This window comes from Mirounga leonina, unplaced genomic scaffold (genome assembly GCF_011800145.1).
Source record: "Mirounga leonina isolate KUSES-001 unplaced genomic scaffold, KU_Mleo_1.0 Mir_91, whole genome shotgun sequence".
NCBI lineage: Eukaryota > Metazoa > Chordata > Mammalia > Carnivora > Phocidae > Mirounga > Mirounga leonina.
In genome coordinates this window covers 7,373,764-7,391,195 of record NW_023270839.1, presented here as the reverse complement: position 1 = coordinate 7,391,195, position 17,432 = coordinate 7,373,764, and the positions used below count along the sequence as shown (strand labels likewise).

General features: G+C 48.0%; 1 protein-coding gene across 3 annotated transcripts; it reads right to left on the bottom strand.

Annotated features, from left to right (window-relative positions):
- Window positions 1-8,789: 8,789 nt before the first annotated feature.
- SLC22A17 (solute carrier family 22 member 17) lies at window positions 8,790-17,360 on the bottom strand. 3 transcript variants are annotated; one of them, XM_034993691.1, is made up of 10 exons: window positions 15,038-17,349; window positions 14,344-14,853; window positions 14,149-14,252; window positions 11,660-11,814; window positions 10,939-11,104; window positions 10,592-10,737; window positions 10,323-10,428; window positions 9,946-10,163; window positions 9,537-9,648; window positions 8,790-9,419 (listed from the first exon to the last, which is right to left on the bottom strand). In XM_034993691.1, exons 2-10 carry the CDS (start codon window positions 14,749-14,751, stop codon window positions 9,131-9,133), a joined length of 1,704 nt encoding a protein of 567 aa, XP_034849582.1. In that variant the 5' UTR covers window positions 14,752-14,853; window positions 15,038-17,349; the 3' UTR covers window positions 8,790-9,130. The 3 variants fall into 3 exon arrangements, with proteins under 3 accessions (XP_034849582.1, XP_034849583.1, XP_034849585.1); XM_034993692.1 differs by having other exon boundaries at window positions 14,344-14,850; XM_034993694.1 differs by lacking the exons at window positions 9,946-10,163; window positions 10,323-10,428 and having other exon boundaries at window positions 15,038-17,360.
- Between the last annotated feature and the right edge of the window lie 72 nt (window positions 17,361-17,432).

Sequence of the window (17,432 nt, the reverse complement as noted above, 5' to 3'; positions counted from 1 at the left end):
TTTTTTTAGCTCATTTCCAGGGGGTGGGAGTTTTTTTTTTAATATGTGTCATGAATAAAGTTGTTTTTGAAAATAAAAATTTGTTTGGCCTTTTGGGTGTAAGGATTATTTATCTATTTTCCTATTTTCTCTTAGATCCCAGATGGCTGTTAATTCTCCTTTGTGGAAGTGCTGGTGTTGTGGAGGGGAAGTTCTCACTTACCAATTAAGGAGTAGGAGTTAAAATTACAAGAGGAACATTGTGTATTTAGTTGAGACTGATGAGTTTTCTGGGTAGCATGGTGCCTGATTGGCATTCAAGAGGTACACTGAATGAGTCTGGGATGTGAAAGAATGGCCAGATGAGAGTGCTCTAGTAGCACGTCAGTGTGCACTCCTGATTAAACTTCACGTGCAGATGAATTACCTGCACCAGCAGCACTGGAGTCTTAGCTTGGGGTCTGGGTAGCTTTTCTTGTCTTTACCTCAAGGTAAGCTCAAAAAATGAGGGGAAAAGGCAGCAGTTTGCTAAGCTTATGCTATCTTTTGTAGCCACATGGTGACCACTTAATATGCTCAGCTAACTCATTTTGAATCATACTGTTAATTAGGACTTCACTGGTTTTCACTGATTTAGTATCTTGAGTTTAGTACTTGATCACATTAATAACCGATTATTCCATTTTATATTCTTAATGTGAGGTTGGTCTTAAAATTCTTGGGTGCTACATAGCCCCCTGGCCCTGCTCCAGTCTTTATTACTTAACAGGTTTTTTTTTTTTAGAGAGTGGCTAGGTTTTTTTTTTTTTTTTTTGAGTTCATTTATTCATGAGAGAGAGAGGGGCAGAGGGAGAAGCAGGCTTCCCTCTGAGCAGGGAGCCTGATGCAGGACTCTATCCCAGGACCCTGGGATCATGACCCGAGCTGATGGCAGAGGCCTAACCATCTGAGCCACCCAGGCACCCACTTACAGGATTTCTAAATATCAAAACCTTTATATATTTTATTGTACCACTCATTTCTGTTCACAGGATATTTTATGGTTGCCTCTGACCTAGGTGCTCTCTTCAGTAATCTTAGGTTAAAGAAATGAGGGACCTATATATCCATGAAGCCTTACCCCACTTCTCAAATGGCTTTGTATTCTGAATTCTCAGGTCAGTGTTGACCACTTTAGCATTTGCTCGTGTATTCTGTCTCCTGTTGCATCATTTGTTAAGCATTCCGGGATCTATCTGTCCTCTAACTAGATTCAACTAGAATAGTGCCTTGTAATCTGAATGTGGAGATTTCTGCAGAGGCTGATTAGGAGGAGTCTGGATAGTTTCAATATCAACTTGGCTAGAACAAGGTGGAACATCTTAATGCTGGGAAGTGTGAATGCCTTGAAGCTGGGAAGGTTTCTTCTATCCACCAGGGGGCACTAAATGGCTATCTAAAAAATCCCTATAAATTGGATCTTGGACAGGGTGAATGTCATTTTTTTGACACTTCGTTTTTAATTTTGTAGTCCAGTCAATTCTCAACATCCTGCACATTCTCTCCATTCTGTTTTAACTGCTTGAGCAACTCCCTGTCTTTAAGTGGGCTCCTGGTAGATGTGTGCCTCCAAACTGTATTGATGTTGCCAGAAAGGCCCCTGTTCTACCACCAATAATTGCAATGTACTTAGGTGTGGAACTAAGCCCTTTCCCAATTTGATCCTGTTTAAGTTTCGCTGCCACATCTTGCTCTACATCTGATGCCCTGTGTGTTCTTTTTTTTTTTTTTAAAGATTTAATTCATTTATTTGAGAGAGAATGAGATAGAGCATGAGAGGGGGGAGGGTCAGCGGGAGAAGCAGACTCCCTGCCGAGCAGGGAACCTGATGCGGGACTCGATCCCGGGACTCCAGGATCATGACCTGAGCTGAAGGCAGTCGCTTAACCAACTGAGCCACCCAGGCGCCCCCTGCCCTGTGTGTTCTAGTTGAATTTTATTTTCCCATATTGATCGTGCTGTAGTCATTACATCTATTCTGTCAGAATCATAAGGTGTAAGCCAAGGTATAAAGCCAAGCACCAAAGCCAGAAACCTTCATTCCCTAATCATGAATGAATCACTTATGCTCTCAGGGTAGATTGTTCCTATCTTGTTTAGCACTTCATGGTTTTATAATTAAAATAACTACATCTTTGTTTCCCCACTAGACTGCAAGCTCCTTGAGGGCATGGATTGTGCCAACTTAGTAGGTGCTCAGAAGGTGTTAATTCCCCTTGGGAGTTCCCTTTATCCTGGACCTGCTGGTTCCTATCCTCACAAGAAACAGATTTCCCTCCTTACCTGGTCTAATTTTTCTTGTATCTTAGTGATTTTAGGGGGAGTGGCATGGAAGGAAAGTTGCTTTCCTTGGGAAGGATTGCTTATTTTTTGGTCAATCACTCCTGATGAGCCACCTCTTAACCAAGAGATTGGAATGAACTTAGTCTCACTGGAATTATGGGGGAGGGAAGTGTTTAAGAGATTTGGGGGAGCCTGTCTACAAGATTTCTCTGGAGTGAGAGTGAGTTAGAGATCTTTAGAGGGACTATGACTGATACAAAACGAACGAAGACAACCCAGAACTTTTTCAGATAGGATTTGCCCAACCTGACATCAGCAATAGAGAAAAATGGTTGCTGTTTTTTTTCAAACCTTTTTTTTTTTTTCCCCCCCAAAAATGGTTGTTCTTCTATATGGTTGAAATGAGTAGCCTTTCTTAAATCATGATCTAATTTTAAAACCTCTTTGAACTCTGCTAATGCTAATTTTTCATGCTTCTTTCTCTTTATTTGTGCTTGTGGTAATCACTGATTCAACAGTCATTTACTATTTACCAAGTGCTGGGCACTATTCCGGGTGCTAGCATTTGTTAAAGACGAATCAGTAGGAGAACTTTAATTTTAATTTGCTGAAGCAGAGTGTCAGTTTGCCATAACTCTGACTTGCCTCCCACTGAAAGCTATATAGGCTCTGTTAGATATAGTTCACATACCATAAAAATTTACTTTTTAAGTGTACAATTCAGTGGTATTTAGTGTAACATTTATATGGTGATGGTTAATATATATATATAATATATATATAATATATATATATACACATTATCACCATTACCTAATTTTAGAGCATTTTCATAACCCCCATGGAACCCTATATCCATTAGAAAGCACTCCTAATTTTCCCTCCCCCTAGCAACTATTAATTTCTGTTTCTCTGACTATGCCTGTTCTGGATATTTCATATAAATGGGGTCATACAATATGTGGCCTTTGTGTCTGGCTTCCTTCACTTAGCATCATGTTTTGAAGATTCCATGTTGTAGCATGTATCAGTACTTCATTTCTTTTCATAGCTGGGTAGTATCTTGTTTCGACTGATCACATTTTGATTATCCATGAGTTGATGGACATTTATTCCTTTTTTCTTTTTTCTTTTTCTTTTTTTTTTATTATTAGGGACAGTGCTGCTACAAGCTACATGATTTTCTGTAAACATACCTTTTCATTTTTCTTAGGTATATACCTAGGAGTGTAATTGCTAGGTTATCAGGTAATAAACCATGTTTAAGCTTTTGAGGAACTGCTGGGCTGTATTTGAAAACAGCTGCATCATTTGATGTTTCTACCAGCAGTGTGAATGAGGGTTCCAGTTTCTCCACATCCTCATCAAACTCATTACTGTCCCATCTTTTTGATTACAGCCATCCTAGTGGGTATGAAGTGGTATCTCCTGTTTTTTATTTGCATTTCCCTAATGATTAACGATGTTGAGCATCTTTTCTCGTGCTTACTAGCCATCTGTATATCTTCTTTGAAGAAACGTGTTTGGATTCTTTGCCCACTTTTTAATTGGCTTATTTGTCTTTTTATTGATGAGTTGTAAGAGTTCTTTCTATATGCTGAAAACTAGATGCTTATATATATAATTTGCAAGTATTTTCTCCCACTTTGTAGGTTGCTTTTTCACTTTTCTTGATAGTATCCTTTGAAGCACAAAAGTCATGAAGATTTGTGCCTATGTTTTCTCCTAAAAGTTTTTGTTTTTAAGATTTCATTTATTTGAGTGAGAGCGTGAGCGAGCACAAGCAGGGGGAACAGCAGAGGGAGAGGGAGAAGCAGACTCCCCACTGAGCAGGGAGCCTGACGTGGAGCTCGATCTCCAGACCCTGAGATCATGACTTGAGCCAAAGGCAGCCACTTAGCCAACTAAGCCACCCAGGTGCCCCTGTTTTCTCCTAAAAGTTTTATAATTTAGCCCTTATATTTAGGTCTTTGATACATTTTGAATGAACTGTTGTGTGTGGTGTGAAGGAGAGGGCTACTTCATTCTTCTGTATGCAGATATGCATTTGTCTAAGCACCATTTGTTTAAAAAACCGTTCTTTTCCTTATTAAATGGTGTTGGCACCCTTGTTGAAAATGAATTAATTGGGTGCCTGGGTGGCTCAGTCATTAAGCGTCTGCCTTCGGCTCAGGTCATGATCCCGGGGTCCTGGGATCCAGTCCCGCATTGGGCTCCCTGCTCGGCGGGAACCTGCTTCTCCCTCTCCCTCTCCCACTCCCCCTGCTTGTGTTCCTGCTCTCGCTGTCTCTCTCTGTGTCAAATAAAATCTTAAAAAAAAAAGAAAATGAAAATGAATTAACCATGAATGTATAGGTTTATTTCTGGAGTCTCAGTTCTGCTGCATTGATCTGTGTAGCTGTCCTGTGCCAGTACTACACTGTGTTCATCACTGTAACTTTGTGATAAGTTTTGGAAGTGGGAAGTATGAAGCCTCCAAGTTTGCTCTTTTTCAAGATTGTTTGGCTCTTCTGGGTCTTGTACATTTTATATGAATTTCAGAATCCGCCTTGTCAGTTTCTGCAAAAAAGAAAGCCAGGATTTTAATAGGGATTACATTGAATTTGTAGAACAATTTGGGGAGGATTGCCATTGTAACAATATTAAGTCTTCCAAACTGTGGAAGTGGTATGTCTATTTAAGTCTTCTTTAATTTCTTTCAACAGTGTTTTGTAGTTTTCAGTGAGTGTCTTAATGCTGCTGCTTTTTTTTGTTTTTTTAAAGATTTTATTTATTTATTCGACAGAGAGAGAGACACAGCGAGAGAGGGAACACAAGAAGGGGGCGTGGGGGAGGGAGAAGCAGGCTTCCCGCGGAGCAGGGAGCCCGAAGCGGGACTCGATCCCAGGACCCTGGGATCATGACCTGAGCCGAAGGCAGACGCTTAACGACTGAGCCACCCAGGCGCCCCTTAATGCTTCTTTTAGTACGTTTATTCCTAAGTGTTGTTTTTTTGCTATATTAAATGGAGTTTTCTTAATTTTGCTTTCAGGTTGTTCATTGCTTTGGGTAGAGGTTCCGTTGATTTTGTACATTGATCTTGTATCCTACAAGTTTAATTTTAAGTTTAGTAACTATTGAACTTGTTTGTTTAGTTCTAAGTTTTTTTTGTGTGTCTAGTCCTTAGGATTCTATATATACAAGATCATGCCATCTGCAAATATAGTTTTACATAGTCCTTATATTCCAGGTGTCTTTTTTTTTTTTTTTTTCATTTTCTTGCCCCATTTCCCTGGCTAGAACCTCCAGTACAATGTTGAACAGAAGCGGTGAGAGCAGACATCTTTGTCTTATTCCTGATCTTTGGGGAAAAGCTTTCAGTTGGTCATGATAAATAGGATTAGCTGTGGGTTTTTTCAGTCTCCCTCTATTCCATGGTTGTTTAAAAACTTCATGTTCTCTCTGCACACCGTTCATATTCTGTCATACCTCTGGGCTTTGAACTGTTCCAGTCCAAATATCTGACAAGCTTTCCTTGACTGTCTCCAAAAGAATAGATCCTTCCTTCCGCAGAGCCACTGCAACACTTTTTACATTTCTCTGCATTTTCCATATAGGATTGTAAGTATTAGTCTCACAGTGTTTGGAACTCTCGCAGGGAAGGACCACGGCCCTTCCCCCAGCACTGAGGCAGCACCAGACAGTTGTGGATCATCAGCAGAAATTGGTTCCGGGGTGGCCAGGCAAGGTTGACCGGATGAGAGGAATCAGAGTGGCCTTCATGTCATTTCATGTAACTTAAGGTTAGAAATGTACCCCATATATTCTTTTAATATAGAATATATTCCCCCTCAATAATCCACTATGGCTCATAGTTGTGAATCCAACTAAAACATTTCTAAAATCTGTTTCATGTTCATGAAAGTAATCATTTCCTTACTTGCCTGGAAAGCTATCTCCAGTTCCTGGGGTATCTTCTAAACTGATTACAGGATAAGTAATACTTTCATGGTGCTTAGAACTATTTTCTATCTGGCATGCAGTAAGAAGACTGCAGACTCTCAGTTCTCTGGATCTGGCTACTTTGATTACTTAACAGTCACATAACCTTGAATAAGTTACCTTTCCAAACCTCCGTCTCCCCATTTGTAAAAACCTAAAAAATGAGAACTGTTTCTCATGGGGTTATTGATGAGGGTCAAGTGACATATGTGGTTGGTGAATTTTAGAACGAGATGCCAGTTGTTTTAGCTATACACGCTGACCCTTTTGACCTAGACTATGAATTGCTTAGGGATAAGGGACTGTATCTTCCTGTGCTTCACTGATGCTTCTCGAATGCTTTCATTTTCTTTGCCTTCACCTCTTTGTTGAAGTCAGAGAATCTTATTCTCTTTCACCTACCCTTCTACAGGAGCTGCTCTAACTTTCTGAGAGTTTTTACTTTTTTCCCCTGAATCTTCTTCCAGTGGGGTGCAAAGAATGGGTTTACTGGAATGCCCCTTTGACACCATTCCTCACAGTATGTATTGGATGGTGTCATTAGCATATAAATAACTCCTTGGCTTTACAGGGGATCTTCCAAAAATCTTACAAGAGCTTTCTTTATCTACCATTGTGTTGGTTTTCACCAAATCTCTGGAGACAGTAGTGAATATGATCTCTTGTTTTATCATTGTCTATCCCAAGCTAAACAGTGAACACTGGAATTAGTTACATTGTTCACAGATCTTGTTTTACAGAATGTATGATACAGAGTACATAACTGAAGGAACTGGTAGAGTTGAAAGTGCAACCAGAAGGCCCGGGTTTGAGTCCTGGCTCGGCCATTTAATGGCAGATCCTTCTCATTTCCATGTCTCAGTAGTTAAATAGGATAAAAATAATACCCACTTCAGAGGGCTGTGAAGATTAAATGAGAAAGGTTCTTACGAGTTCTCCAGGACCATGGTTAGTATTGAGAGTCCTGCAGCATGGCTTAGCGCATAGAGCTTTGGCCCTCAGACATGGATCGGCAGAGGGTAAGGAGAGAGGACACTGGTGCTACAGGAACCTATGGAGAACGGGCCTCCCTTTTCCGAAAGAGGCTGGCCTCAAGACTAGTTTCCCTAAGAATCCTCCTCTCCAGGACCACCTCACCCTTTCCTACCTTCAGGCCTTTGCTCTCCCTATAACCTTTGGGTTGAAAGCACTGTACTCTTCTCCTAAGCCCTTGCCAGAGGACTTCCTGCCTCTCTGAGTGAAGTCTCACCTGCTTCAGGATGCAGCTGTTTGGTGCTCCAGACCACTGGCCTCTCTTCCTCCTCATTAATATTCCTAGTATTAGATGGATTTGTAAGGTCCTTGAAGGATGGCCTAAGCCCTAAATATCCAGGATGGTACCGGTCACAGGAAACATTTGCTGAAAGAATGAACACATTAATAACTTTCTGAACATCTATCGTGTCAGGCTTTGGTGTTTTAAAGTTCCTGCCCTCAAGGAGCTGATCACTTAGTGGGGTAATTTAAGAGGCATTTGTAATACATGATCTTGTTTCAGAGCAACCCTTGAAGGGAGTTGGAGGTAAAGAGATCCACCCAAAGTGGTAAAGCCAGGCCAGGGCTAGTCTGAGAGCCAGCCAGACCCTGGCACTGAGGGAAAAGTAATAGTCTCCTATGGCCAACTCCTGGGGTGCTCCGAAACTCACTCCTCGCTTCCACGGGTAGTGCCTAAAGATTGGAAGGAGTTGGGAAGGTGGCCACAGTGTGCATCAATGAAGAGCTCTAGCTTCAGGATCTGTGTCCTAGCTCTGTCACTCATTAGCTTTGTAACCTTGACCAAGTTACTGAGTCTCTCTGAGTATCAGTTTTCTTACCTGTAAAAGAAGACTACTATAGTGGGCATCCATTGTTACCTGCACAACATCCAATCCTACTTCTGCTAACAGCACTCAGTTGTGGCTTTCCATCTTCCCAGTTGTCAGTAATATGGGTAGGGATGCAGGCATGTTACTCAAGCTAGCCGGTCATTTGCTGTCTGGAAATGAATCATCAGTGGGATGATCCAAAGATGGAATCCCACGGGAGGTCATTCATCCAGGTGAGGCCCTGGTTCCTACTCCCTGGAGAGGGGGCCTCTCTGGTTCCTGACCTTTTATGACTAGTTCTGCTTCTCCGTCTGTTCTGTGAGCTCCCCACCACATCCCTCTAATAAATTCCCCTTTTTGTTTAAGTTCATTATGGTCAGTTTTTATTGCTTGCAACAATAAAAAAACTTCTAGTTGATCCAAACACCGACCTTGGGGTGTTGGAAGGACTAAATGGTTGAGTGGAGTTTGTGAAGTGCCTAGCCCCAGTCTTAGCAGCATAGCAAGCCATCCATAAAGGGTGGTGGCTGTGTGTAAGTTAACAGAGAGGCAAGGCACAGGAAGGTGGGGAGGGAGATTGTTACTGATTTTGGTTCCACTCAAAGAAAGCTTCCCCCAAGAGACAGGACAACAGAAGGGAGGGAAGTCCAGGCTATGGTATGCTCATTTATTCAAAATGTCTTTATTGAAACAGAATGATAGAGCAAGAAAGAATGAGGTCTGGGAGGATGTCTTTGGGCACAGGATGGAGCCCAGACCTAGTGGTTACACTGTGGAGCTCACTCCCTGTCCCCTGACTCTTGCCAAGGAAGTGAACACAAAGCAGCAGGGAGGAGATGGGGGTGGGGACAGCCCTCTGAGCCCTCCTTGATGGCTGGCGTGAGGTGCCTCTGAGCCTTCTGGGCAGCCCTGTCTTCCTCACTCAGTCCTCCCAACCTGCTTGCCAGGGCCTTACGCCACCTTTCAGTACGAGCCAGCCTCCTGCCAGGGTGCTCAGAGGCCACTCAGAGGGCAGGGTTGGGGGTGGCGAGCAGTGGGACATGGTCACAGCGGTTAGGGGGTGGCTGCCGCAGCAGGGAGGGCCGGCGGCACAGCTCCCCATCCCGGAGCACCTCGGGCAGGAGCTTGCGCTTGGTCTCCGGCAGAAGCATGATGCTGAGGATGCAGAGGAGGGCACAGGCTGCCAGTACCACATGCTGCAGGAAGGCTCCATGGCCCATGTGGAGGCGCTGCGCTGGGCCACTCAGCCCTCCAAGAGCCCCCAGGGCCATGATCAGGCCCAGGCCTCGGCCCCTGGTAGAGACGGAGGAGGCACTCAGCCTCTAGCTGTGGGCCTCGCCCTAGCCTTTCTCCAGAAGCCTTCCCTCCCTCCCTCAGGCCCTTCCTCAGCCGGAGCAGCACTGCTCTCACCGGACAGTGGTAGGGATGACTTCAGCAGCAAGGAGGGTGCTGAGGATGCCAGCAGCTTGGGAGGAGAAGAGGCCAAGGACAGAGAAGGTGGTGATGGCAGCCTCGTTCAGATCTGGAGTACCAAGAGGGAGGATGTGAATGGAGGTGAGATCATGCTTGGCCTAGGCCCTGGCATCATCCCCTTGGCTCTCTGATCCCATGGCTCTAGCCGGGTGGGCTCTGGGCATCCACTAATTGATTGGGAGAACAGACAGGGTTGTGTGGCCACGGGGAGGACTGTGGAAGGTCTGGGCAGGGTCTGGTCTGGTCTTGGGGGGACTGTGCCAGAAGCAGTGGCTGAGCCTGTCTGAGGCACCTCTGCTGGGGTTCCTTTGCTCAGCCCACACTGTGGGGAAGGGAGGATGCTCACAATCCCACAGGCCCAGCAGGACCAAGGACGCAATGCCTGTGAGGGTCATCGAGAGTAGCAGAATGCCCCGGCGGCCAAATCGGTCCACGGTGACCCCCAGGAAGACACAGGCCAGGGCTGCTGTGCCGCTGGCTAGCAGGGAGCACAGGTAGAAGTCCGATGGGCTCCCTCCTCCTCCCACAGGCTGGTAGCAGTGGCGAATGGCGTGGGCAATAAAGCTGTGAGAAGAGGGGTAAAGCAAACAGCAGTGTCTGAATCCCCATGCACAGCCTTCCACTGCCCTGGCTGCCCTCTGCAGGGGTCCTCAGGCCTTCCCCACCCAGCCAGCCCCCATTCCAGCTACTGGCCTGGCCCTTGGCTCAGATACCCAGGCTCACTTGGTGAAGCCCAGGATAAGCAGATTTTTCCAGATGTTGCGGTAGTTGAGGAGGGAAGCGAAGGAAAAGGAGGATGTTGCAGGGAGAGGGCAGGTGTTCTCCAGGTCTTTGGGAAAGAGAGAGGAGCTGTCTGTTAGAAGAAACAGCTGAGAATCCAGGGTCCTCCCACGTGGGTGGGGGGGACCCTGGGAGGTGGCACAGCTATAACCATGGAGAGGATACTAGCGTGTGCATGTGAGGTATCACCTATAGGGACCCCTGTCTCTTACCCTGCAGGGCCTCCTGCGCCTCTTCTCCCAGCATCTGCCCATGGGGCCGGTTCCGCTCAGCCAGGATCCTCAGCACGGATTGGGCCTCCTCAATCTGTCGCTTCACTATTAGCCACCTTGCAGACTCCAGAAATAGACCAGGCCAGCTAGGGATGGGGTGGGGGTGGGGGTGCACTCTGAGGTCTCCCATCTCCTGATCCAGGGGTGGGAAACTCCCACCTCTGAGGGGCCGGGGCTGGGGCAGGTCTGGACAAGGGGTAGTGGAGAAGAGGAAGGGTCTCCAGGCTAGAGCCAGGCTAGAGATAGAGGTGGGGATGGCCAGACAACAGGTGGAGGATGATACTAACCCATAAAACAGGAAGAGGATGCAGGGAGCGGTGATCATTCGCTGCAGAAATCGCCAGTCCTTAGAGACAAGGGCCAGGCCCAGGAACAGGAAGTGCCCCCCCACCCCCACCAACTCCCCTGCCAGGGCCACCCGAAGCCTCTGGGTTGGGTCGCACAGCTCCAGGCCTAGAGATACAGGAGGAGACGCCAGGGAGGAAGGAGGAATGGGAGAGAGGAGAGAGGGAGGGAGGACAGAGAATGAGGTTAGACCCCGAGTGGAGGCCGCAGCCATCACCTCCCACAGACTAACCTCTGAGTGGCAAAGAGTGGAGAGACTGTTCAGTCCTCTCTCCTCTCCTACTCAAACCTGGGAGGGCTCAAGGGCCAGAGTCCCTGGTGAGTGTTCATTCCTATTTTACAGGCCCTTTCACATCAGACCTCTTATTTGACCTTCATATCAACCCTTATCCAAGGGCATACAGCTATCAGGATTTCATTTTTAAATAAGGCACCAAGATTTGTGTGTGTGTGGGGGGGGTGCTAAGGAGGAGGGGTGTGGAGAGAAGCAAAGGCCCTGGATCCTTCAAAGGCTAGGGCAAAAAGACAGCTGAGATCCTGGACAGCTGAAATTTGGGGCTAAGAAGGGACTGAGGGGACCCTAGGGGCAGTTGGAACAGCCTGGGGATGCAGACAGGCAGGCAGGAGCCTCAAGGGAAGGACATCTGGGAAGCTGCCACTCACGCATCAGGTAGACACCAAGGTCAACTCCGGCAAGTAGAAAGCCCAGGAGGAATCGGAGGGCCATGACACCTGTGGAGGAGCCTGCAGCAGCCCCTCCCACTCCACAGGGGCCCACCAGCCCCAAGGTCAGCAGCACAATCCCTCGACGGCCGAACCTGGAAAGGGAGGAGGGCCTCTGGTCACCCAGACTCCCTGGAAGAGGAGTTGCTGGGTGGGGCCAGGCTGCCGGCTTCAAAGCTGGAAGTGTGAGGATGAGGCCCTGGGATAAAAAGTTGGACTGAGGCTAGAGAAGATGGGAAGGGATGGGGACCATGGATAAGCAATGTCTGGGTTCTGGGCACTGGGGCGTAGCTATGGATCTGCAGGGGATTGACTTGTGGATGGGCCTGTCGGTCAGAGATGAGAGCATGGAAGTGAAACCTACCATTGAAGGAGATTAGATACTGCTTAAGGGACATGGAACAATTGATCCTTGGGAATAGAGCTATTAGCCAATGGGGATAGAGCTTGCCTTGCTCAGACTGGTCAAAGGAGATGAAGTCATTGATATATGGGGTTGGAACTATAGATCTGTGTAGACGAGGTCATTGGCGACTTATGCATGAGGATAATATTTGTGAAGATGTAGCTATTGATCTTAGAGAACTGAATCATTGATTTTGGGGGATGAGGCCATTGTTCCATGAGTTGGTTCATGGGTCAATTAATCCATAAAGATGGTCAGTGGGGATGAGGTCACTTGCCAGAAGATCCAATGATCCATGGGAATATAACTATTTATTAATCCGTGGGGTAAACTATTGATCAATGGGCATGATCATTAATCTTTGAAGACTGGACAAATATCTTTGGGATTGAGGCCATTGATTCATGAGATGGGGACATTAGTCCTTGGGTGGATGGGGCTGTTGGTCAATGGGGAATGAATCTATGGGGGTATGATTCGTGGGGATAATCAGTAAGCAGGGGTTCACAGATTAGGGAAGCTGAGACTATTGGTCACTGACTATGAGTCAATGAGGACAGGGCTACTGATCCTTGGAGGCTGGACTATTGATCTTTGGGGATAAGACCACTGATCTGGGGTGCCTGGGTGGCTCAGTTGTTAAGTGTTTGCCTTCAGCTCAAGTCATGATCCCAGGGTCCTGGGGTTCGAGCCCCACATCAGGCTCCCTGCTCAGCAGGAAGCCTGCTTCTCCCTCTCCCATTCCCCCTGCTTGTGTTCCCTCTCTTACTGTGTCTCTCTCTGTCAAATAAATAAAAATCTTAAAAAAACAAAAACAAAACAAAACCACTGAATTATGGGGATGAAGATAGGGGTCACTGATCATTGGGAAGGGGGACTGATCTCTGAGAGTGAAGCTTCATTTTCCCATGGAGATGAACTTATTGGTTAATGAGGCCAAGGCTACTGAATTTAGGAGACTGAATTATTGGTATTTAGGAATGAGGGTATTATTCCATAAGAATGATGCTACTGGTCTGTGGGAATGAGACCACTAATGCATGAGAATGGGTTGTTGACCTGTGGGTTTAGGAACATTTGCCTAATGGGTGTGTGGCTATTGGGCAGTGAAGATAGGTATTGATTTTAGGGATTATTGAATGTTGGATTGCGTTTGATCCATGGGAGTTGAGCTATGAATCCATTTGGATGGGACTGTAGATGGGTGGAGATGAATCTAATAATCCATGAGGATGGTCAGTGGAGATGGAACACCTGGTCAGTGGATGGTGTCAAGAATCAGAGGAATTGGGAGTTTTGATCCCTGGGAAGAGCTATTGGTTGGTGGGAATAAGCTGTTGATCTTTGAGATGAGGCCATTGATTCATGCAAATTGGGCTTTTGATCTGAGAGGATCTAAGAGCACTGAAGATCCATGAGGATGGGACTATTAATCTCGGGGGGGGGGTGCTATTGTGGTTATTGATCCATGGGGGCTGGACTGCTGACCCATAAGGGTGGAGTCATTTGTAGAGTTGAACTACACAGGTCAGTGAGAATGTGGCTGTTGATATTTAGGAATTAACATAATGATCTGTAGGAATAAGGCCATTGAGATGAAACCTGTCATGTAGATGGGGTTATTACTGGAGATGAGTCTATTAATCTATGAAGATAGAGAGGGAGGTGGTTAGTGGTGACAGGGACAATAGAGGAGGAGCTAGGACTTTTGATCTGTGGAGGCAGGGTTTTTGGTCAGTTGGGATGGGGCTATTGTCTTTGAAGATGAGCCCTTGATCCATGGATATGGGGATGGGGGAATGGGTGGTATATTATTCCCTTGTGCAGAAGAGGTATGGAAGGAGTACTTCTTGATGGGGAGTGAAGTTGAGACAGGGCTGGGGCTGCATATCATTGAACAGAAGTCCAGAAGACTGCAGAGTCCAGTGAATCCTCTTCCACCTCGTGCAAAGGCCACCTGTCTATGCTAACCACCCTAGCATCCCCTCCTCTCTACTTGCCCTGTCCCCACTGCAGCCCTCACCTGTCCGCGGGGTAGCCCAGGAACAGGTAGCCAGAGGCAAAGCCCAGGATGAAGAGGATCTGCTCCAGGATCACCTGCCAGCCCAGGTCACACACTAGATCCCACTGGGAATGTGAGAGGGATATAGCCGCGTGAGGCTCCGTGCTCCCCGCTCTGGGCCCGCCCCCAGACCCGCGGCCTAGCAGGCCGTCTCACCTGGCCGATGGCGTTGGTGGTGAGTACCGGCAACCCATTATAGTCCCAGTCCTTGAGACAATGGTTGAAGTCCGGCGGGGCGAAGCCGCTGCACGACGGGTCCGTACTGGTGGCGACGCGGCTGGCGGCGCTGGCTGCTAGGGCCGCGCTGGCGACGCTGACGCCGCTGGCGTTGGGGGGCTGCTCCCAGCCAGACGCATTGGGGGCAAAGCCCCCGTAGTGGCAATGCAGTGGGGGCGCCAGGGTGAAGATGGGGTCTGAGGCCATGCCCAGCGCCACGAAGAGCACGGGCAGGCAGCAGAGGCCGAGCTGCAGCTGCTGGCCGCCGCCCAGCGCCCCCACCTGGGCGAGCAGCGCTTCAAAGCTGAGGGGGCCGGGGGGCACGGCCAGCGACAGGCTGCTGCCCATTCCGTCGCCGCCCGCGTCGCCCTCCCCCTCCCGCTCGCGCTCGCGCTCCCGCTCACCCTGCAGCTGCTCCGTGGGCACCGCATCTCCGAGAGTCCCGACCTGCTGGGGGGGTGGGGGGGAGAGGGGTGAAGCGGAGAAGCAGAGAAAGACGCAGAGCAAGGGAAGAGGGCGGGCGCGAGGAAGGCGGTCAGGGGCGGGGGGTGCTCGGGAGGAAGATGCCGCTTGGCGGCTGCGGGGGGCGGGGGGGGGGGGATGATGGCGTAGCCCCCAGGGCGCAGGCACTTACTCCGTTGGGGCTGGGGGTGATCTCTACAGTGCTGTCGATTTTGCTGCCGCCCCCGCCATTGGGCTCGGGGGTCCCGGTGGCCACCCGGGGAGCCAGCTTGCCGACCGCAGGGGCCCTGCCGGCCTGCACCGAAAGGATGCGCTGTCCTCTGGCCTAGTAGGGGGCCCGATGCCCGGACACAGAGGCCGGAGAGACCCCGCTCTGCAGCTCTGCAGCCGCGGGCACCTCCTTCGTCTCTGCGATCTCTGTGCTGATTTCCCCTCCCCTTCCTCCAGACTCTCCTCCCCCTTCCCACGTCAGCAGAACCTTCGGTCCAGACTCTTCGTCAGAGGGAGGAAGGGGGGCTAGGGCCCAGGGGCTCTGTCTCTGTTCCCTGGGTCTGCGGGCCATTGCGGTAAAAAGGAAAGAAAGCTGAAGGATAGTAGCTACCCAGGCAGTTGCCAGAAAGTCCTTTGCTTCCAATTCTTCCTCATCATTCATTCATCCAGCTGTCCAGCCATCTTTCCACCCATCCACTGATTCCTCAGTAAAATTTATTAAGCGTCTGTTATGTGCCTGGCCTTGTGCTAGGCTTTGGGGGATGACAGGATGGACAAGACCACCTTGAAGTAGCTTACTTGGGAGACAGCCGTGTATACTGGCAACTACAGTTCAGGGTATGTGCATGGAGGACTGGGCTGGACCCTGTAAACAGCCCTGGTTGCGGTCCTCTACAAGACCACCCTGTCTTGTCATTTCTCAACATCACTTCCTCTAAACACTTCCTTTTTTGGTTGCTAAGTCTCATACACTCCTCGTTTTCTTTCTCTTGCTCCTCTTTTCTCCAGGCAGGCTCCTCCTCCTCTTTTTCACCATCATTGTGTCTGCGATCCTGAGGCTTGGTCCTGGGTCCACCTCTCATTTCACTGTTCTTTCCCACCTTGAAATCTCACCCATGTCCACAGCCTCATTCACCCCTGATATAAACAGTACAAACCTGATCTCCAGATCTACATCTCCAGCTCCCACCTCGCTTCTGAGCCCCAGACCTATGAAGCCACCACTTATTCATCCTCTTAACCTTGTGTGACTCACAGGGACCTCAAACTCAATACGTCCAAGACCAAACTCATGCCCTTCCCCCTGTAACGTGGTTGTTCTCTAGTGCTTCTTTCCCCCAGTGAATGGTACCGTCAGCACTCAACTGTGGCCAGGTGCTCAGGTGACAGCCCTTACAAGGCCTCCTCCTTACCCTCATGTCAAATCCTTTACAAAATGCTGTCCATTTTACTTCCTGTGTAGTTCTTACTCTGTTTCTCTACATCTCTACCACCGTTAGTCAAGCTACCTGCTGCCCAGACTGCTTAAGCCTCCTAACTGGTGTTCTGCATCCACATCGTTTCCACCCACTTCCCCTAGCCTTATTTCTAGTGCAGGTGGAGTGATTTTTTTCAAAATGTAGATCTGTTCGTGTCCCTTTCCTGCTTAACAGCCTTCAATGTCTCCTCCTCGCCAACAAGGTAAATACTAATATTCCAGAAGCCTCATACATGCTCCTGCATGCTTGATCCCATGCTCCCTGGTGCTTCACCTCACTTCTCTCCCCAGACTGCACTCATCGTACGGGCCTTCTTTCAGTTTTTCCAATGCCACAGGGCCCTTGCACAAGTTGGTCTTTATGCCTGAGGGCTTCTCCTCTCCTAGTCAAGTTCTCATCCTTCAGCTATCAGCTGAAGCATATCTGCCTCAGAGAAGCCTACCCTAACCCCTAGACTTGCTACTCAAAGTGTGATTTACAGAACAGTACTCCCACGTCATCTGGGAGCTTGTTAGAAATGCAGAATCCAAGCCCTTGAATCATTATCTCCCTTTTAACCAGATCCCCAGGTATATGTACACTCAAGTTAGAAACACACTTCTCTAAGATATTTAATACCTAATACATACTGTATTCTCCAGTCCAAGGTTAAGGGCTAGAAAGGAGTGTGCTGTTAGTCTCAACCAGGAAGTCCATTGCCTCTTCTCTCTACTGAACCACACACTTCCAATTTGTCTCCTCTGTTCAGAAATTTTCCAAATATGGGAACTCTTCTAATACATTAAGCAGCTTCCCACTGCTCCTTTACCCCGACTCATTTCGGTATCTCTTTAGGATTTACTTTGGTGCGGTCACAGCCAACATTGCTTGGGGATCCAATTGTCCTTGTGTCTGTCCTGAAATTGTAATATAATCCCTTAACTTTATGTGGCACTGGGCCACTCACATGCATTATCTTGTTACGGCCTCACAACCCCGTGAGACCATTATGATCATCCTCCTATTAAAGGTAAAGCCGGGGGGGGGGGGCGCCTGGGTGGCTCAGTTGGTTAAGCGACTGCCTTTGGCTCAGGTCATGATCCTGGAGTCCCTGGATGG